Source organism: Sebastes fasciatus, chromosome 19 (genome assembly GCF_043250625.1).
Source record: "Sebastes fasciatus isolate fSebFas1 chromosome 19, fSebFas1.pri, whole genome shotgun sequence".
Lineage (NCBI taxonomy): Eukaryota > Metazoa > Chordata > Actinopteri > Perciformes > Sebastidae > Sebastes > Sebastes fasciatus.
Window position 1 is genome coordinate 6,946,520 of NC_133813.1, and position 21,988 is coordinate 6,968,507.

Genomic DNA, 21,988 nt, shown 5'->3' on the forward strand with positions numbered 1-21,988 from the left:
GGGAATTATGACCTGTTTAACTACCTAACACTAGCTCTAAGCAGCCTATAATACATCATTAAAACTACTGATGCCAAGATTTTTGTTAATCAAAGCAAATATGTAAATAATTATAATCTTTTGAATTGTGTGTTTTTATGCAAATAACCACTATAGATGACAATAACAAAGTACAGGACAGTACTGTGTACAGTACCCTCTCTGCCACAAAAAATAGGGCTCCCCCAGAAGCTACGGTGTAATTCGAACACTGTAATTTACCATGTTTTTCATGTAAAATATATCGAACATTGAATGACATCAGATCTAAAATGTTATTCCTTCATTTAGCGCAGAGATTTCAAAAGTGGCAGATAAATTAAAAATACTTACCTGCCACAGTGGCAGGAAGTGAAAAAAGTTAATTTCAGACCCTGACCCTGCTTGAGAACATTGGTTTATGTTGTTCAATAGAGAAAGGTTTTGTAAAAAATATTGTTTGTGTATGTGTACCAAAACCTGTGTATCATACTGGGACTAGTAAACATTTCAAATGATACTAAGCCCTCAATATATTTATCACTAAATAATCAAAACACACAGTAAAAGACAGTGTACATTTTTAGAAGCTTTCTGCCCTTTGTTCATACTAGCCTCACCTCTAAACAGGAAATGAGTGCTATCTCTGGTTCCCTTCAATTGCAGTCTACAATGAAGTCAAGCTTCCCAGCTCAAGTATTCACCTTGAACTGAGGACACTTAGACAATGAGAGCTTTTGTCTGTATTAACGTACCACACGTCTGCAGAGTTCACATGTGCATGTTGTTCAGAAGGAAACTGTTTGATGAACAAGTCAAGGATGTTTGGAGGTCAGTTGGATGTAACGGCAGTCGCCTCTCCTGCTCAGTGAAGCAGCCTGTTTCATGAGGAGGGAGCTAAAATCAACTTCCTGTGAGTGCGTATTTAGCATCATGGAAAATTGGCAGACATCCTTTTTATATTTACAAGTTTACAAGCTGCCACATGGGTGCTCGTGTGTACACATGCGATCCGTATGGCAGGATGTGCCCACAATCCAGTCAATTTCCATGCAATCGCAAAATGAAGTCGTTCTTGGTGGCCCGCTTCTATAAACGCGCGTTTCTACAAAGCACATGTGATGGAACGTTTGAAGTTAACAGGGCATAGGAGCAAATATGGCTGGGCGGGTGGCGCTAGTGGTTTGTAAAAGCCCAATGTACCGTTCCACGTATTTGAACCACCAACATCTCAAAGGTAATCATGTATGAAAACATGAACAGATGTGGAAAATGAAGACACATTGACCCTGTGCTGTATTTAAAATAAGTTCTAGTCAGATGTCCTAAATGTTAAACAACCAACATGCTTGTGTTTCTGATGTTTTAAGTGTATGTTACGTTGATATCCAACAAAGTTTTAGTAATTGTTAGGTTTGATAAAATCCATGGCATGGTGTGAAGTCATTTTGTTATATTTCAGCTCTAATAACATTATTTTGGGGAACTATGATACAATAAGATATCACGGTTTACCGTGATATCTTTTGCCGCAGTAATTATAGCAGCTGTGGCTCAGAGGTAGGTTTGTAGTCCCGGCTCATCCAATCCACATTAGGGATGCACCAAGACTAGAAAAGGCGCTGTATAAATGCAAGTCCATTTACCATAGCTTGAAAATTTGATGCCGTCACATCCCTACAGCCATTAAAGGGCCATTACAAGGCAAATCCCCACTTAAGATTCATCAGCTAAAGTTGTATACAGTAGATAAATACTGAAACCAATAATGCTTCCAAAGCCAAACACATGCTCCATTCCACCCCAAACTAAAACTGATCTGTGTTCCCAAAACTGGCTCTCCATCCGACTCCATTCACCATTACCTCGCTGAGCAACAAAGCTCCTCACTGTTTGCAGGTACCTCACTCGTCACCTCTTTCACGCTCACGCCAGAGTCAAATAGTAATTCGACACAATTCCAAAACAAAAATCTCTGCAGTGTCAGGCCAGGCCATTTTGGTTCAATCAACAGGGCTCAGTGGGCAGCAGGGAATCCAACTCTGGGAGAGTTTCAGTGCAGTAAAAGAATAATGAACTGAGTGGTGGGAGGTTTTTTCCAACAATGGAGAGATGTCTCGGACAGTGGACATCTGATCGTTCCTCTCAGTCACTGATAGAGTCATGCAGGGGAGGGCGGGGGACTGTCAGCCTGAAATAGGTATCTGAGAATCCATCAGCATCAGCGTGGCTCAAATGATGCTTACCACTGCGATGTAAACCAATACGTATATCGGACGCAGTGTACCAAAGGATGGTGCTTTTGAGATATTATTAACAAAAATCTTACAAGCCATGCTAACAGCCCATAAAGGCTGCAACTCTCTATACACTTCAACAGTCCAGACCCCTAAAACATTCAATGTACAAATGCTCACATTGAAGAAGCTGCAACCACAGAATGTTTAGTATTTTTTGCTTAATAAATAACATAAACAATGAATCAATTTTTTTAATATTTTATGACGAATTTTTTGTACAGCAAGTAGTCCGTTAATGGACTAAGCTTTTAAGCACTACATACTGTACACTATTTGTTGTGTTGCTTTTGGGGCTGGGTATCGGTAAGGTATCGACTGAAAAAACCCAGTACCAAGAAGTATTATCAAAACTTCTCCAGTCAAACAATACCTGCATTTGATCTATTTAAATAAAAGCTATTCAAGTGTTCGTACTGGGAAGTTGATTCATCTAAAAAAAAAAATTATCCGCTGAGTTACAGACGTCTCTTTCCCAATGTAAGTTTATGGGAAAAAGTCTTTTTGGGCCCAATGGCTGTAGGCTATTTCACTTCTACTGGGCTTCCTGAAAGTGTTTTGTCTGTGCCTCTTCTTTCAATTTCCATGTCATCAGAAACCTTGGAAAACATGTTTTGGGGAGTAATGAAATGCCAAATTAATAATAGAAGAACAATAATATTTTGATCTTTTGTCAAGGGCAAAATAATAAGTCTCCCAACTCCTTTCTTTGAATGATGCCATTAGCTAAGTTACCTTCAGCATGTGTCTTTTGATTCAGAAGAGCTCAGCTCTTACACAACCCAACATAATCCCCTCCTCTGTAAAACTAAGTGGCTGGAGTGATGTCTGTTTTTCCGTGATGTCGTGTGTAGTTCTGAGGGAAACTGCCAGTTCCAGCCTCACCGACCCAACAGGAGCTTTATTTGTTTTATGATTAGCTGTGTTGCGTCAGTCCTGATAATTTATAATTATTCATTAGTGTGTAGTCAGCAGAACAGGCCGGTGTTTCCTGGAAATGCTCTGTCCTTCTTTGATATGTTGTCAACGGTATTTGAAAAAGGTTCTAACTTGACTTTGAGATCGTCTTTGTCCAGGGTTAACGTTTGTGAAATCTAATTGCATCATTAGGTTTTCTGTTTTTGTAACGATGCCGGAGCGAGTCATGGTACAGTTTGCACTGCCGTGCTGATCTCTCGATGCTCTGTCATTGTTGCGCAAAGCCAGCCTTTGTGTTGCTTCAGCCATGTGGATAATGTTCACTAAGTCATCCTGTATCGTCTGCACTGTTCTCCGTGCTGTGCATTCAGCAGCGAGAGCTCGGTTATTGGGGTTGAAGTTAGAATGTCTGCTTGATACCTGCTAGGTGGCATGTGGAGCTGGTGTTGCACAAGAAGACTGCCAAACTGTGGAAGAATGTTAGGACAAATGGCTTCAACCTGTTCCTAACATGGCGTGACTCAAGAACAAATTGTCCTAATATAGAGTATCCTCCTTCTCCTCTAGCTTCCACTGACGTTACTGAAAGTGTTTCAGTCTTCTCCAGTGGTTTTGTGGCTTCCACCTGCTTCCCCAGAAGATGTTGTTTTGTATAATGTGCTGTAGTAATTTAATCCATTTAGTGTGGAACTGCTGTGGCTATGCTGTGGAAAAATTGGACAGGACTTTTTCCACCTCAAATATGTCACTGAAAACAGAGGCAAAGGTTTTCAGTATCATAAACAGCTGGCTGCTTTTAATTTCATGCTGCTGCTCTGTGATCTTCTCATTGGCTCATAAGGAGTTGTTAGATATAGATCAGAGATACTAGACGATTATGTCTTGAAGGATTCAGCGTTGATTTGTGAAGCTCCTTATATCAGAGGGTTCCACGATCGTGTTCATGCACAACACTGAATTGAGACCCGAGTTTTGACGTATTTGTGTTGCTTATAGAATGTCTGCTGATCGTGAACATGATGCCGATTACTAAGCCAGCGTTTCCACATTCCTGAGCTTCAACGTCACTGGTGTCATAAAGATCAGTCAAAGCAAGCAGGCCTCACGAATGTGTTATTTCAGTCATTTCAATCAAAGCTATAACAGAACATAATACTGGTAATCTGAGGAACACTGTTGTCTCCACTAGAGATGAACTTCATGAAGAAACAGAGGCAGGCTGGAGTTGGTGTGACCCCCCCAGAATTCTACAAATCAACCAAACAGATGCTCCCTGGTTGACGGTGTCCCTAATGCCACACAAAGGCAGCAGACGTTAATTTCAGTGTTGCATAATGATATCAGCAGTATGACCTTACATCACTCACTTAGCTAAGAATGTGTCCCATTGCCCAGCTGTTTCAATAATTAATGCCAGGAGCAGATTTAATTATCTTTTGAGTTGTTAAGCCATCCTCATCGTGCTACAGAAAAGTATGCTGGAGCTCAGCTTTCAACCAGGAGACCGGTGTTCAAGACCGGTGTTTTGTTTTGTAAGTTATGTTTGTGACATATTTTTTAGTGTAGTGTTTTCCGTACTTCTGTCACATTGTTTCTGTACATATTTTACTTGGTTTACGTACTTATTTTAAGCCCAATGACGTTTTTCCTAAACCTAACTAAGTGGTTTTGTTGCCTAAACCTAACTGCGGACGTTACTGTGGTTTTGTTGTGTGGCGTACAAATGACATGCTTAAAGTCCTCGTAATTAGATGTGTCACGATTTCAATCCTAAATCGGAAAGCGATCAGAATTAGCTTTCAATTTTAACTATCGAAATCAAAAGCACCCGTAGGAAAATACAGCTGGACTCGAGAAAAGAAACGGCCACCTCACTCAATGAGGATAGCAATTTTCCTTCGATCTTGCAATCTCACGAATCCAGCTGCCTCGCAAAAGCAACGTGATTTGGGCAGACATGGAGGAGGAGAGGGAAGTTGTAAATACAGAGCAGGAGGAGGCATCCCGACCAACGCAAGACGAGGAAGAACTCTGGTTACATGATTACCAGACATCTGTACACTGTAGTTTACCTTGACAGTGTTTTGTCAGCTTTTTGAAAGGAAAGATCAGCAAATCCTGCAGGAAGTCTTTTATTATTTTCGTATAGTCTAAAATACAAATTTGTGTAATGTTTATATGGTATTTGTTTGCACCTGTAACCTTAAAACACTTAAAATTAATGTTCTCAGGAACCTTAACGCTTCCCATTTTGAAAGAATAGAAGATTTTGGCCATATCGCCCACCCCGTATGAGGAAGTTCCAACCTTCAGAGCTCTACAGTTTTAATATATTGTGCTAAAGAAAGAATTCCTCTTATTAAAACTGGCATGTCAAATAAGTCAAAAGTTATGTCTACTATAATTCTTGAGTCTTGATCACATGTTCTCTGTTGCATGCCTTCAGCTTTTCTCTTGGAACTTCCATCTGTGTCTGCTGGAGCCCATTAACAGAGACTCTGCGTCATCGTTACCCAGAACTGGATGATATCATTATTCCACTTTTATAGGGTCACTGCTCTCTTAGGACTCATTCAGGGTTTCTAAAAATTAACAATGGGTTAGACAGCAAATACTTCAAGTTAAAGGACGGGGGTGTGACTCATGGCTATTATTCTTTTTATTCCCTGCTTTGTCCCGTGTGTCTGTGTAGACCGGCTATCTTTTTGGACTGATTCCAACACAGCTCCTGCCAAGAATTTTCTTATTACCCTTACTGATGTCTGCGTTCAATACCTGACGTTTAGTTTGATTCCAACACAATGAATTTGTTTGCACAGTGTAGCTATTAAAGAGTGTACCTAAGGTGGACATCCTCCTATTGTCTAACTGCCTCCATTAGTCACCATCCCAGGAGGGAGGGGTGGTGGTGACTCATGCAGGTACCACATGCAGTCTGTAAGATATACTGTATCCCCTCAGACACACACACATTAATGCACTCAATTCCCACCACACCACCTTTCTTTGATATCCATGTCTGGAATTAGGTAAATATTATACCTTCTCCAATATACTTTTCCAACGGAACATCTGTTTTCATCATTACATCATCAAAATTAAATTTCAGTGTTTTGGTAACTCCGCATTGACAAGGAAAAGACTCGCAGTGCGCCTTGCATAGTTTTGCCTCCACTGGGTTTGTCAAGCATCTTGCTAATAATTGGTAATAAGTAGGGCACACATGGTACATTTTATTTTTTTTGATACTAGTGCCAACATGGCACCTGAGTTTTGGTATACCAAAATCAAAAAAAAGAATCAAGGATGCTAAAAATCTTACCAGGCCTTTAATGCCAGCTTCAGCACTTCTCAGTGCGACAGACATTTATTATTTATTATTTCATTCAGTGTCCCAAAAGTATTAAAGTTCAATATTCAGCCCTAATTAGAACCTGCACTACCAGTATCTCCAGAAGTTGGGTATTCTCCGACAAAATGTATAGAGAGCCAAGTCCTGTCCCACTTCCACGCTAGCTTCTGGTCCCATAGCCTCCATTACACAATGCATTTTTGCACCAATTGTTTTTTTTGATTCATCATTCTGACACTTGGGCCCAATCCCAATGTCCCCCCCTAAGGCCTCAAGCCCTGAACCCTCAGGGACTTGACTGATGTTACCTGGTAAATGGTTGCGTGTGAGAGGCTACAAGGGCTTGAAACGGTATAAATATGAATGGGACAGCACTTTGCGCCGAAATATCACGTTACCATTTTTATATTTTATTTTTTTTACTGCCGATTTGAACATCTTCCAGGCTCTGTCAAATAATCAATTTACTTGTTTTTGTCAAACTTCATTAAGCAAAATTAAAAGAAATGGTTGATTAATAAACCAGGTCTGTAATATATGTTAATGTTTATAAGCAATTTGAAATGTGCCTGGCTGAACACCCGTGTGCCGTCCTCTTTGTTTACCTTTTTATACGCCTCAGGGCTTCCCCTGGTAACTGTGGTAACCTTGTGTTTAACGTCACAACTCTATGAATTGTGGGTAATTCCCTCAGGCAAAGTCTGCAGAAATGCAGACTTACGGAAAGTGTTCATAAAGGGCTCAAAATGTCTGTGACAGAGCCCTCAAGGACTTGATGATTTGACAGCGGGACGTCCCTAAACCCTCACAGACTTTGTGGGAATGCGCTTCAAAGTCTGTGAGTGTGGATTTTGGGATTGGGCCTTTATTTAGGGCTCTTCATTTTACGTTAATGCTAAAAGGAACACTTTATGCTTGATGCTAATAAACGGCTAAAGAAGAAAAGATTTTTTTTCCGTCAACAAAGAAATCCCTTTCACTTTTAACAATGCAGCTATATCAGGACATAATGGTTACTTAAATGTTGAATAAATAATTGCTATACCGTTGTTTGAGTTTTATTAGCAAGTTCAGTTGTGGCCCCTTAAACTGTGGCTCAGAATCTCTAATCTTCCGATTAGTGGACGACCCGCTCTACCTCTGAGCTCCCCGGCTGTGTCCTTGGGAAAGATCCTGAACCCCGAATTGCTCCCGAAGGCTGTGCCATCGGTGTGTGTGGATGAGTATTTAGATTAGATCCTGATTGGCATTTTGGCACCTTGCATGGCAGCCTCTGCCAGCAGTATGTAGTGTAAAGCGCTTTAAATGTTCAGAAGACTAGAAAACCATTTACCAATCACCTTAAACTGAACAGAATACCCTAACATCGCGTTCTGGCTTTTAAGAAGATTGATGAATAAAACCTTTAATGAGATTTAAGGGTTCAAATCCATTCGGAACAGCAGCTAAACCTGATGTGAAGATGGATTTTGGCTGCCTGCAGCCTGTCTGGCTGCCATAGCTAGAACGCAGCGGTGTTGCTGAGTCATTGAGGGGGACACAGGCAGGGTGTTCATGTTGACAGATGGCCCAGGTGAAGGGATGCTGAGTGATGCTCAAGCCCTCCCTCCCTCTCTCCCTCCCACAGCTCAGGCCCGGCACTCTTGGATAATTTATAACACCTATTTATATGCCGTTTGTAAAAGAGCCTCTGTGCTGCTGAGAGATGTTCATTCCCATTTGTTTCACGTTTCCTCTCTTTTTCTTACCATAGACATTGCCCCATCCCTTCAGGATGCAGCCATGTTAGTTTACAGTAAATTATTAAATGAATGCTGACACAAAGAAAGGTAGAAGGTAACTTCCTTCTACCTCCGCATTGACTCAAATGAAGCAAATACATCGATTCTGGGATTAAACAAATCAATTTCAAAATCGTTAAAAAAAATAATGATACATAGGGGTGGGAAAAATTCGATTCATCTATTAAATATATGCATTTATTACCCGTAATACATGAATCACTACCCTGTCAGAGGAAAATACAAACTAAGTCTTTGGTCACTAAGAAATGCATCTGATATGACTCACTGTTAATATCAGTGTGTGTCTGTGTGTCTGTGGGGGGGGTTGTTCAGTATCCTTTATAATATGCATCGATGAAAGGTGTTAATTTGCACAATTAGTCAGTGTCTGTCACTCTTCAGATGTGCACATTAACTGTCATGGACATGGACCCTGAGGGCATGCGCACATCGCCACTGATCAATGAACACGGTCCGCACAGCAGGCCAGAACTGTATCACCGCACTTCCTCTCCACTGCTGTAAAATGACACAGTGCTTCCACTGGATCCATAAACCCAAGGTCATCCATACCATATCCAGAGAAAACTGTCTGAATATGAAACAACACCACTGTAAAAAAAAAAGACATTTTCGAATGGGAACCATCTGCTCCGGAGCGGCTCTTAAGCCCCTCTCCAGTGGCTCCCTGTGGATTTTTAAAATTGGAAATGAATAACATTTTTAATATCATTGTTGTGGGTCTAACGTACGACGGTACGATGGAGTATTAGGGCCGCATTGAGGACTAAACTCATAATATTACGAGAATACAGTCATAGGTTTATGAGAAAAAAGACTTATATACTATATACTTAGACTATAAACTGTGTTACCTTCATCACAATGCTCTAATGTTTTGTGGCCTCTAGACAGATTTTCTTTTGCCTAAAATGGCTCTTTTGATAGTAAAAGTTGCTGACCCCTGGCCTAACCTTAAACCCAATTTGCATGTGTATTACATCATTTCATTGTCTGATTGTCTTAACATTTGCTGAACACAATCATGGTCCTCAGAGGGAAAATGTTTTAACATTTTTATCTTTCTAAGCAGCAATCCTCTAAGGACATCAACATTGTCAGTGTTGTTCATTCCAGCCCTCACTTCTATTGTGGCTCTCAATAAAGCATTCCAGTCTCCAGCTAATTAACTGCCATATAACATTATGCCACGGCATTGATGGTAATGACTCACTTTTGTTCTGCTGTTGTAAAGGATGTCAGAGCCGTTCTGAAGTCCTGCTGTTAAGCTTATTTTTGTCAGACACCCTTTTATGTTCAATCTTCCCGGCCATAGAGGGGGGGAGGGAGGAAATGCTGGGGGAGCTTCAGAATAAGAGCAGAGGATTGGTTTGTAGATGTCCCATGTTCATCATGAGCTTATAACAAGTGCTATAAATGCAGAAAGGATAGTATGCCGTATACCCAAAGAGTCCTGGCAGGGAGGCCACCAACGTCACAGCATTGTCTGTGCACAGGAGGGAGGCTTCCTGTGTTTTAACTGCTGTAGTAACACAGGGACAGACGAGCACCGTCAGAGTGTGTCTGTGTGTTTTAAAGAGCCAGTGTTGTCAAGAGAAAGCCAGTGGGTTTTTATCACATGTACATGATTATTTCGCCTCTTAACGTCCTTTTTTCTGTATACATACATATTATGGTGTTAATTAAAAGTAGCCCATCACATGGAAATACAGGCAAGTCAGAACCCTACATGTTATATTTTGTCCAAAATTACACAGAGCAGTCTTTATTCTGTTACAAGATCAGATTTGAATCTTGAAAATACTGAAAATGTGTGCCGTTACGGTGACACCAATATACTAAACCAGCCCTAATCTGACTTGCAGTCAACATGAATGAAGTAATGATGTAGAGAAGTACCAACCTTTCTTGTGAAACACAACATTTGTTTCTACAATTTTCCCTTTTATTTAGAATTTATTTTTCCATTTTCTTGATTTTGAAAATGATTGGAGATATTAAGGCCAAAAAGAGAAGAGTGTTTTGGGTCGCATTTGCTCGATTGACATTCGTCTCAGCCAGTCATACTCCACCATTGGAGTTTCTTGCTTGTCCCACCACAGCTACACTCAGGATTCACCCCCTTTGACCATATATGAATGTTCTGACTCTAACATTACCATGAGTAGTAATGTTCAGCGAGCTATAGATGACATCACCAATGTTTCGCCACACATTAACATGATTTTATTTTTTGTGCTTTGTAGGAGCCATTTGAGGATGGGTTTGCCAACGGGGATGAGCTGACCCCGGCTGAGGAGGCTGCCGCTAAAGAAGCAGCCGAGTCCAAAGGAGTGGTGAAGTTTGGCTGGGTTAAGGGGGTGCTGGTGAGTCACTTTCTTTCAAACCCTGCTTTCTTTTGTAGTCATTAAATCTTCTTTTGTCATTACTTGTTGAGAGATTTTTTATTCTTCAAGTCAAATTACCCACAAGCACTGTCAAAATCACAATGTAGACTCTGGGAATATGTAAAAGTGTTATATAACAGATCATATTAGTACATGTGCAAAACTGGAACTACTGCTAATGCTACTTTAAATTTTGCAGCTTGCATACTGAAAGATAAATAACTTTACTCTTTGTCCTCTTTAACAACGGTTCCACATGATGTCTCACATTTTGGAGCTTTACTATAATAAGGGCCAACAAACCTGACGTCTGTATTGGTCTTATAGTTTTGTCCTTAAAGTCCCTCTCATGTTCATGATATGTCCAAGTGGTCTGTTAAACTCAATGAAGTGGATCACAGATGAGAAGTGTGCCAGTATATGTGCAAGTAGGTGACACTCTGTTAAGGATTTTGGACCATGAGTGTGAATTACTGGTGGCTCAGATAGTGGTTGGTTGCTGGTTAAACCACTGAGGAAGGAATTCCTCCCAGCAACTGAGAGTCATGTTTAAATGTATTCAAAGTGTAGTCGGCAGAGGATGACGTGTGTCTGGATACTATCAGCCTGCTTTTATTTTGACAAGAGAAGTCCTTACTTCCTCTCTAATGCTAACCTCACACTCATCCTCATGTCTTTTGGTTTCCGAGGGCTTTTATCAAGTTGTGAATGGTATTTTCTGAATATAATCTTCTTGAAGTATGATTCTGGAGATACAGAAGTATTAAGTGAGTTTATGTCTGTGTTTGGTTGCACGGCAACCAGACAATAAGATTTTGTTGTAACCTACATAATGCAGACACTATGAAAACAGTTTTGTAAGCAGCATACAGTCAATCAATACCAAGGAAATGAACACAATCCCTGTTGGGATTTTGGTTCAGAAATTAAGTTTATGATACCTCGATATCGATATTGCGATATTGCATATGTGGCTAAGACCACCTCCGAATGTGGTCCTGAAAGATCCGATCTGAGTGCGTTCACACCTGTACTTAAAGCTGTCGGCTTGTGATCCGATCACTGAGGACGCATGTTAATACCAGGTCTGAACAGGGCCAGAGATGAGAAGGAAGCAAGATGACTCCCTCCTTAGCTACTTTCGGGCAAGTGAGTTGCTAGATTTACAAACCCGACGTGTCATTTTACTTGCCCCAGGGGCAAGCGGGCAATCTTTTTTGTTTAGACCTGTAATGGTGGAAACCTTCATTAGTAAAACCTCATTAGTAACCCCCCCCCCCCCTCTCTCTGCAGGTCCGCTGCATGTTGAACATTTGGGGTGTGATGCTCTTCATTCGCATGTCATGGATCGTGGGTCAAGCTGGAATTGGTAAGTAGAGATCACCCATGAGGAGATGACAATGTAATCCCCTGTTTAGAATCATTTTCAGCTCTCAGTTGTTTGTGTTTTGGACATAGGAAGTTGTGTGTGTGTGCAATCTGACTGCGGTTGTTGAAAGCATGAGAACAGAAAAAGCAGATGGTGTAAGACTCCTTCTTCCTGTTCAGAAACGTTTTTGCGTTGCGTTATCATGCTGAGGAACAACAATGGCACGGCCAATCTTACATTGGATCTGACATGTTTAAAAACATCACTTGTGAACACAGAAAATCACCACATTATCAGGTAGATGGCTCCGTCTTATCAGCTGTCACATCACGCCATTAATCTGTGATCAGTGTACAGACTGTTCTGATGTCAGGATGACATATTTAGGCTCCAATCAACCGGACGCCACTTATTACAAATAAAGTTTACTTGCATTACTACTTTTGTTTGTGAGGTTGATTTCTATCTTCCAGGCAGATATTTGTTTTACAGTATTATACTGTGACGTCAGCTTGAAGAGCCTTGAAACTGTTTTAGTTCCAGTAAACATCCTGTCTGCTTTTACTGTGGCCCAACTTATTGTCACATGATAATGCAATACAGATTACGAAATAAATATTCGTGCAACAGTTACATTGGCAGAACCATTGGCAGAAATGAACAGTCATGATGTTTCCTGTAATGAATAATACTGTATGTCGAGTCTGTACAAGGTGATTTTCATACTGGAAACCAGACAACACACTGTAAAACACTTCAGCATTTGTTCACATGTATCAGTAATGTGAAGAATACATGACTTGAAACATGCAAAAACACGATTATGGTCTGATGGATATTCATTCTTGACCGCTTGATAGCTTACAGTATCGCAATATATCGCAATATATCGTATCGCCAGATTCTTGCCAATACACAGCCCTATAATTCATCGTAGTGCAGGGTGAGTAATTGATTTACAAATTATCATTTTGGCCAATTGTTTTTCATTTTAATAATCCCCTTAAAATGTTAGATAATCCAGGCTACAGAGGATCAGAGCAGCCAGCGGGTCGGGAGCCTGTTTGATACACAGCCAATGTTTTACTCTGATGTGACAAAGACTGCACATAACTGACAAATTCAAATAGCACCGTGCAGAAGAGTTAGCGAGCCAGTGTGGCACACATCCCATATTTATTGACATTTCGGTGCTCGCTGGGTGGCCATTTCAATATCTTGGATTTATATAGCGCCTTTCATGAAACCCAAGGACGCTTAACAAAGACCTAAATAAATGACCCGGTGTTCAACACTCTGTTTCAGTTATTTTCTCACTTCACACACACACAACTCCCCACTGTCCCTGACCCCCCTCCCCTCCAGCACGTGTTGATAATTCTCCGCTTTGATGTGAAATATCACCACAAAGTGACACATGTGGCCGACTTCACTGCAGTAGCTCGTCTTTGTTACTTTTCACAGAGCTGTCTGAGTTAATGGAAGGCCTGCTAGAAAACTGTCGACGGTGTTGCACATTCTTTTCATTCAAGAGATTCATAAAGTTCATACCGTGTCTTTTTGTTTTTTTTGCAGCTCTCGCCTGTTTGATTGTTGCCATGGCTACCGTAGTGACAACCATCACCGGCCTCTCCACCTCTGCCATCGCCACCAACGGATTTGTACGAGGAGGTATATACATCACTTTCTTCTGTAGAATGATCACAAAACACCAGTGACCACTGGTCGACTTTAAGCTCTTCCTGCTGTTTGGTGTGAAACGAGGTAATCCACCTGTGTGATTCTAACCAGCGTGAGCAGCTCTCCGTCATCCATCACAGTGATAGCATCATGTGTGCAGCTTTATTTGGAGTCAGATTAAAGAAGGGGTTAGACACACATCTCTCCCAGTCATCTCAGCGAGACGAGAAATTCAATGAGTTTGCAGATTGCAACACTTCGACGTCGAAGTGAATGGAAGCAGGGGCAGCTCTGACTGGGTGGTCCGACATGGATATTAACACATTCCTCAGTCACTCGGGAAAAACAGGCTTGCAAAATGTAGTTTTCCTTTAATTGGGTTCTTTCTCTGCTTTGAGGCGGACAGAAAGTAGTGTCAAATGGGGCTTTTGTGCTCAATAAGATGGTTGGTTGCTGAGAGTCCTTCTCGAGACAGTCATATGCTAATGAGGGCTACTTAAACTATACTGAATTTTATGCTCTCAATTTAATTGTTGTCATTTAATTGTGGGAAGCCAAAATTGTGATCGCATATTTCATCCATATGACACGGTCCTCATCACCCGACGGAGGTCACTCCAACACAGACGGTGAGGCGAAGAGCAAATCTCTTATCGTGTGAAGGCAGCTTGTTGTGGTTGCAAGCTCAGGGAAAAAGTGAGCATGTGGACCTTGAGTTGGGGATTGTTTTGTCTAAGGTAGGATCAAGGTGTACTGATCAGATATTTTTAACCATTTAGTGACTGGTCAGACCAAATTGAGCTCCATTTGTGCCTGGATACATCAAATGAATTGTTCTACAACAGTGTACCATAGACAGAACCATCCACAACACAGCCCAACGTTTTATGTGCTGCTGTATTTTCCAGCCCGACCTCTTGGTAACTCTAATCTGCTTTGTTGCAGGCTAAGTAGCAGTAGCACGCCCAGCCAGACACACTTTTTCCAAACAGTTGATTGGCAGTGTGATATGTGATCCTGGAACTAAAATAAGCTTGATGTGGAGCATGGGCTGCTGCCCTGGAGACCTCTCCCAACTGTTGGTTCTGTGGGGCTGTGGTGTTCTCTAGCACGTCACACTCTGAGAGGAATTACGTTATCGACTTATTGTACGTTATATGGACATGACCTTGATAATTTTTGCTGACCTTGATTTTGCCAGTTGTGATTACATGCGTGTTTGTTTTGCATAAGGACGTCACCAACATTTTAGCCAACATGATGCCAGAGTAAACAGCAGGGTTTTCTCTACCATTATAAGACTTGGGGGCATTTTTGTTAACAGAGCCTGAGAGTACATTTTTTATTTTTGTTTTGGTTGTGTGGTTTTATTTTATTCATTTAGAAAATAGTTACATATTTTTTTTCACATTCAAATTCCAATGTCTGAATATTCTTAAGAATTATTATCAAGAATTATTATTAAGCATTATTATTCTATTATATTATCATTTTATCAGTGGCATAAAATGATCTTAAAATGACGATAATATTGTTTATGACAATTATTTCTTCTTATTACTTCAACAAAAAGAGTTATTGTGACAGGTGTCGGTGGGGGGACTGACAGGGGGACAGACAGCTGACAGTTATTCCCCAGTGCAATCCTTTCAGATGCAATGTTATGTATAAACAAAACAGCATACATATAATACATATAGTCAATAATACAATATACATATAGCCAATACAAAAATAGTAAATCTATACTATCAGTTTAATCTAAGTTTTCACAACTTTTACTAACGTCATGTCCTTTAACTTTTATTTCCAGGTGGAGCATATTACCTGATTTCGAGGAGTCTGGGCCCAGAGTTTGGAGGATCTATTGGTCTGATCTTTGCCTTTGCCAATGCAGTGGCTGTAGCCATGTATGTGGTGGGCTTTGCTGAAACTGTTGTGCAACTTCTTGCCGTAAGTCTCTTTGTGCCTTATGGTACTTTCATACAGTTAGTTATTACTACTGCGTCTCTTGTCTTGTTTGTGCAATTCCCCCACCTCGACTCTCCTGGCTACATGATAAATCGTACACCAGTAACTTAGTAAAAACAATCTTCAAAATGAACAGAATTTGTATTTATTATTAAAATAATAATTCATACACAAGCGTCTTGGTAAAAAAAAACTTCAAAATTGACATAATTTGTATTTATTATTTTCAAAACTTAAACAGGAATTAAAATTATATTGTATAATGTGTATAGTATATAAACATAGAACTAAATTGAATAGATTGGATCCATTGTCACCGATACCCGATCCAGCTTTTTGAGTCAGTATCGGCCGGATATCCGATCCAGTATCGGTATTGGTGCATCCCTATCTTACTGTTTCGCTGTCAGTGTTAAGGCAAACTGAATGTGATCGCTCTGTGGAGGTCTTCGAACTATTCAAACAAATATTCCTGTTTTAACCTCGAGACCGGGGTTAAAACAAGAATGCTTCAGAATTTCGTATTTTAATTTTAGCTTCATTTATGAGCTCCCCATCTTTGGACTTCTGTTTAAACTATTATACTGAGTAAAAATACCTATCAAAGAACTACAGTGTGAGCACTTAGGCATTGTTATACTATTTAACTCTATGTATTGTTTCTCAGGGTGTAGACGCCCTTATGACAGATCAGGACAACGATATCCGCATCATCGGCACCATCACAGTAATCCTTCTCCTGGGCATCTCCGTGGCAGGAATGGAATGGGAGGCCAAGGTACAGACAGGATCCCATCTCTGATACACTGACAGATAAGTAGATCCGTTGTGACAAATGAGTTGGTTATCTGAATTGTTTTTTTTCTTCTCTGTAGGCCCAGATATTCTTGCTCATCGTCCTCATCACCGCCATCATCAACTACTTCATCGGAAGCTTCATTCCTGTCACGACAAAGGAAGCTCAGGGCTTCTTTGGCTATGACGGTATGACCGCACACTGATTTCTCAAGTGAAACTTCTTTTTAAGGCAGAATTAACATCTGGACCACCTCGTAACCCAGAGGGAGGTTAGCTATAGCAGTGTTTTGGTGTTTTAAATTCCCTTTTTTCCTGTCAGGTAAAATCATGTGGGAAAACATGGGTCCTGACTTCCGAGGCCAGGAGACGTTCTTCTCCGTCTTCGCCATCTTCTTCCCTGCAGCCACTGGTATTCTGGCCGGAGCCAACATTTCAGGAGACCTTGCTGTAAGTCATCCGTAACTATTAACAAAACCCAGGGTTTTCCTACATAGAGAATTACGAGGAGGCTTCCGCCGTCAAATTTCACCCCGCCTCCAGCTCTCGACAAAACTCTCATGGGTGTCTTCACAGAAAACACTATTTTCTAATATGCGTATTGCGTTGCACATGATGGATTAGTCATTTGCAACTGCAATTGCGGCATTGCGCCGTTGTGGTGGTGGTGCTGTATCATAACCAGCACAGTGAAACAGGAAAGGCGCTGCCAAAACTGCCAAAGGGGAAGAAAAAATATTTTCAGCAGGACCGCTGCAAAGCGGGAGCGACAGTGTTTCCGCTGGTAACGTCTGGTAACGCCACCGCAGCAAAAAAATCACTACAGTAAACAAAACTCCTTTTTCCCTGCTGTTTGATGTTTTAATAGTTTTATATTGACTGCTGGTGTTAATAGTGTGTGCCTGAACAGTTTCATAATGAACCCCAAAAAATACTACACTTCTCAACCAAGCCCCCAGTAAGAGCGCCGGTCGTCGATCCCAACTTTCGTGGTGGTCAAACGGTGGTACTACAACTTTCGTGTCCGTCACGTGATGCATTGGGCCCAAAAATACTTTTTCCCATAGACTTACATTGGGAAAGAGACGTCTGTTACTCAGCAGATAATTTTTTTTTAGGTGAATCAACTCCCCAGTACGAACACCTAAATAGCCCTTATTTAAAAAAATTCAGTTTTTAAAGTTGTAAAATGAACTAATAGCCGAATCCAGAGTTATCCGCCTCCAACGCTGTATCCAGTTCTCCTAAAACATCCAACGGATGGGATGGCTGGCCCTCACCGGGCGCGTTTCCTCCACGCCGGTCAGCACACTGCCGTGGTTCGACTAGGAAAGGCCCGGGGCCTGGGGGGAAAGTGGCTCGTGGGGCCGTTGAGTGAGTGCTTGCTGTACCTCAAAATTGTACTTGAGTACAGTACTTGAGTAGCCTACAGTCCACCACTGCTATAGCACAAAGTTGTTTACAAGAGTACAAGATCTAGTCTCCTCATTTTGCTCTCAAAGTGCACCAGATTGATGCAATTAACTTTAAAATGAACACAATTTGCCTCATTTTGAGCCAGGAAAAACCCTGACAAAACCCCCCTTGAAAAAGAGATGTAATAGATTTGACTAAAGCTGTCAAAACAAACTTGTTGTCTGTGTAGATTTTTATACACAGGTGAATGTGTGGGGGGGCTTTTATCGATTTACTCTGTTGGAAATAGTGAAACGAGTCACAGCGTCACCGTGATTGAGCTTGATGACCTTGAGTGTGGCAGTCAGAGAATTGATGACATCATCTAAAAGCCCTTTATTGATAAGGATTAAAAGGTTTTTGATAGATGGGTTGCTTGTTATCTTAGTCTGTGTTGTGGTTGTTTGTTGCAGGATCCACAGCTGGCCATTCCCAGAGGAACCCTTCTGGCCATAGTGATCACAGGAATAGTCTACCTGGGTGTTGCTATTTCAACAGGTACAATAGCACATACTAAATGCAATGTTCTGTAAGAATCTGCACTTTTTCAAGTGAATAACAGAGTTTTGTGTACTTGTTTCACACCAGGCTCCTGCATTGTGAGAGACGCCACCGGAAATGCGAATGACACGCTCAGTGCTCAGTTCATGACGAACTGCACCGATGCCGCCTGCAAATTTGGCTACGATTTCTCTTCGTGCAAGAGTGAAAAAGGGGACTGTAAGTTCGGACTCCAAAATGACTTCCAGGTATGAAGCAGCTCTATCAGAAGACAAGGTTTGAAGTATGTTAGGAACATTTCGGACACTAGGAGGTTAAAAGTGTGGTTGTTGGGTACAAAAGTCAAACAGTTTGCCTTTAATCTTCCTTTCAGGTGATGAGCATAGTTTCTGGTTTTGGGCCCATCATCACTGCTGGAATCTTCTCTGCCACTCTGTCCTCAGCTCTGGCCTCTTTAGTCAGCGCCCCTAAAGTTTTTCAGGTAAGACCCGACCGAAACTGCTTCATCTAACGGATTGAACTAATAACCAGTGAGCAATTTACTGGTGTATTGGCAGGAATCTGACGATACAAGATGTATCTTGATACAGGGGTTACGATTCAATATATTGCGACGTATTGCGATACTGTAAGCAAGGTGATATATTCCATCCATCCATTTTCTTCCGCTTATCCTGGGCCGGGATTTCTTACACCTCTAATTTCCACAGGCGTTATGTAAGGACAACATCTACCCCGGCCTGGCCATGTTCGCCAAAGGCTACGGCAAGAACAACGAGCCCCTCCGAGGCTACATCCTGACCTTCGGCATCGCTCTGGCCTTCATCCTCATCGGTACTTCTGCACACATCGCTCATTTGTACTCTGACAATAAGGTTATTGTATGAGATCACAAAAACAAGACTAAAAGCCTAGAGGCTGTAGTGTTCATTGAAAAATTATGAACAAAACAACAACAAAATTATGATTTTTCAGTAGCACTTTATTTTAAGGATCTGTAATGTTGAAAAGTGTTCAATTGGGGCTTTTACAATTAATTTAATAAATGAATAATTCATTTACTTTAGTTTGAATGGACCAATCATTTCAAACATATTCCTTTTTTTGCCCATAATTAGCACCAAATTACATCCTGAAAACTTACTAGAAAAATATTTTCCATTGTGACTCAATTAAATCAAATTACAAGCCATTTAGTTTTGCCCTGGCTGAAAGGACCAGAGGACATGACATTTGAGTATTGACCCAATGTAAGTTGACTGTTTTGTGTTTTCTTCTTGCAGCTAAGTTGAACGTAATTGCCCCCATCATCTCCAACTTTTTCTTGGCGTCCTATGCCTTGATCAACTTCTCTGTATTCCACGCCTCACTGGCTAACTCACCAGGTAAGATCAAAAAATAAATTAGGGCTACAGAGGAACTTATCATAAGAGACATCCCTCGTGTAATTGTAAAAACGAGCGACTCACCGGGCCGTGATGACGAGTCACGAGTCATATGATGTTTAATGGGGGTTTTAAAAGGAATCACTTTGAGGCACTCTACAGCGCAGGACATGTTTAACTGCTTTAAAAGCTTCGAGCTTTTACAGCTCACAAGACGGCTCCTGTCATAGACTGCCTATGGAGAAGCTAACAGAAAATCTGAAGTAGAATTAAGGTGTGTTTTTTTAGGTGTACTGCAGTAGCAGTCAGATGACCGTTTACACAACTTCTTTACAGGATAATTGGTCAACATGGCTGTAAATGTGCCAGTGTGAGCCAAGTGGCTAAATTTCAACTGTTGGTCAGTGCAAACAATTAATACAATACAAACAAAGAAAATGATATCCAGACAATAAGTCATAAATGTAGAAGGCTGTTTATTCACCTGAGGAGCTCAGAGAACCCGCGCATCCCGGCGCGACGTCAGTAGGCAGTCCTTAATGTGGCCCAGGACACGTTCACGTACACACTGCTAAAAGAATGTGGCCATATGAGGCCCAGACCACGTCTGAATGTAGTCTGAAAGATCCGATCTCAATGCATCTTGAGTGTGTTCACACCTGTACTTAGAACTGTCCACTTGTGATCCGATCACTGAGGACGCATCTTAATACCAGGTCTGAACAGGGCCTCAGGCACAAAATGAAACCCAAACTATCTATGGTTGGATACCACTGTTTTTTGTAATTTGGGTGAACTGGCCCTTTAGACTGTACAGAATATCTGAATGAAATGCACATGCAGTAGTTGATCTTTTATATATTGAGTTGTTTATTTTTTTCCCCCACAATACCAAAGCTCTAGCAGAACTCCAGGTACAGATTCTCTATCTGCTTCTAATTACTCCAAGCAGGTCATATAATTACATGGACTTAAATGGTACATGCCCAAATTAGAGGCAAGCAGTAATACAGACATTGATTTAAGGATTTTACTGCCTCTGCAACCACAAACGATTACTACCCCATTTTGGTGTTCTGGCCTCTTCACGGCCAATCTCTCCCCACTCTTGGGGACACATAAAACCCCTGCATGGGGCTGCACCATCAATGTACCCTTTATGTCCTGTGGTTTGTTTAGAAGCTGTCATTGTGTAACCACACACAGTCTGACTGTATCCCATCACTAAAATCCCACTAGTCTAGTTTCTGTGGTACCCAGTAAACAAATATGGTCTCTAATAGATGGTATAACCTTCTGGTCTCCAGTCTAACAGGCGGCTAACTCCCATTCCTTAACCCAAGCACATATCTTCAACTTCAACTTAATCCATGCTCTTTAACAGCAACATTTACTATTGTAAGGCCATGTTAACGATGACAATTATTGGAAAATGTTTCCTTTCATGGAGGATGGCCACATTGTCTCCTGATTTTTAGTCTTTTGAATTGCAGGTCTGACTTAATTTGATCCCAGTTTAAGGAGTCTTTGACTTCTACTCAACCTTAACACGTACATTTCCTCGCTTTACCATCATTATTAATTTTTTGCAAACATTGTGATACAGATACAGAATGTGACAAGCACTCTTAAGTTGATGTTTTCAAAATAGTATTCGCCCTTTTTGTTGCAACGCTCTGACTTGTTTTCATCGGTGCTGCAGGATGGCGTCCCAGCTTCAAATACTACAACATGTGGGTTTCTCTCGCTGGAGCGATTCTGTGCTGCGTGGTGATGTTTGTCATCAACTGGTGGGCCGCTCTCCTCACCAACGTCATCGTTCTGGGTCTTTTTATCTACGTCAGCTACAAGAAGCCAGGTGAGTAGTTAAGCATGAGTCATTTTTCCCAAACTGTCCGAAGTCCGACTGTGGGCTTGGTGTGTCAGGGCCTTAAAGATCTGACCTATCTCTGTCGTGGCATTTCCAAAAAACGTTTGACTGTTCACTTTAGAAGTGAAAAATTGTAAACAAAGTGTGGTTTAATATATTGCACTGCTACACGATACTGAGCTGTC

General features: G+C 41.1%; 1 protein-coding gene across 2 annotated transcripts in view; it reads left to right on the forward strand.

Moving 5' to 3' along the window:
- The window catches only part of LOC141757725 (solute carrier family 12 member 2-like), a 62,237-nt gene that overhangs the window by 15,390 nt on the left and 24,859 nt on the right, over nt 1-21,988 (forward strand). For both annotated transcript variants that reach the window (XM_074618452.1, XM_074618451.1), the window contains exons 2-14: nt 10,637-10,756; nt 12,071-12,146; nt 13,722-13,817; nt 15,640-15,779; nt 16,465-16,575; nt 16,673-16,781; nt 16,915-17,042; nt 18,461-18,545; nt 18,636-18,796; nt 18,922-19,029; nt 19,259-19,382; nt 19,832-19,933; nt 21,636-21,791. In XM_074618452.1, coding sequence (XP_074474553.1) covers nt 10,637-10,756; nt 12,071-12,146; nt 13,722-13,817; nt 15,640-15,779; nt 16,465-16,575; nt 16,673-16,781; nt 16,915-17,042; nt 18,461-18,545; nt 18,636-18,796; nt 18,922-19,029; nt 19,259-19,382; nt 19,832-19,933; nt 21,636-21,791 — 1,516 coding nt within the window. The remainder of the gene's footprint in view (nt 1-10,636; nt 10,757-12,070; nt 12,147-13,721; nt 13,818-15,639; nt 15,780-16,464; nt 16,576-16,672; nt 16,782-16,914; nt 17,043-18,460; nt 18,546-18,635; nt 18,797-18,921; nt 19,030-19,258; nt 19,383-19,831; nt 19,934-21,635; nt 21,792-21,988) is intronic.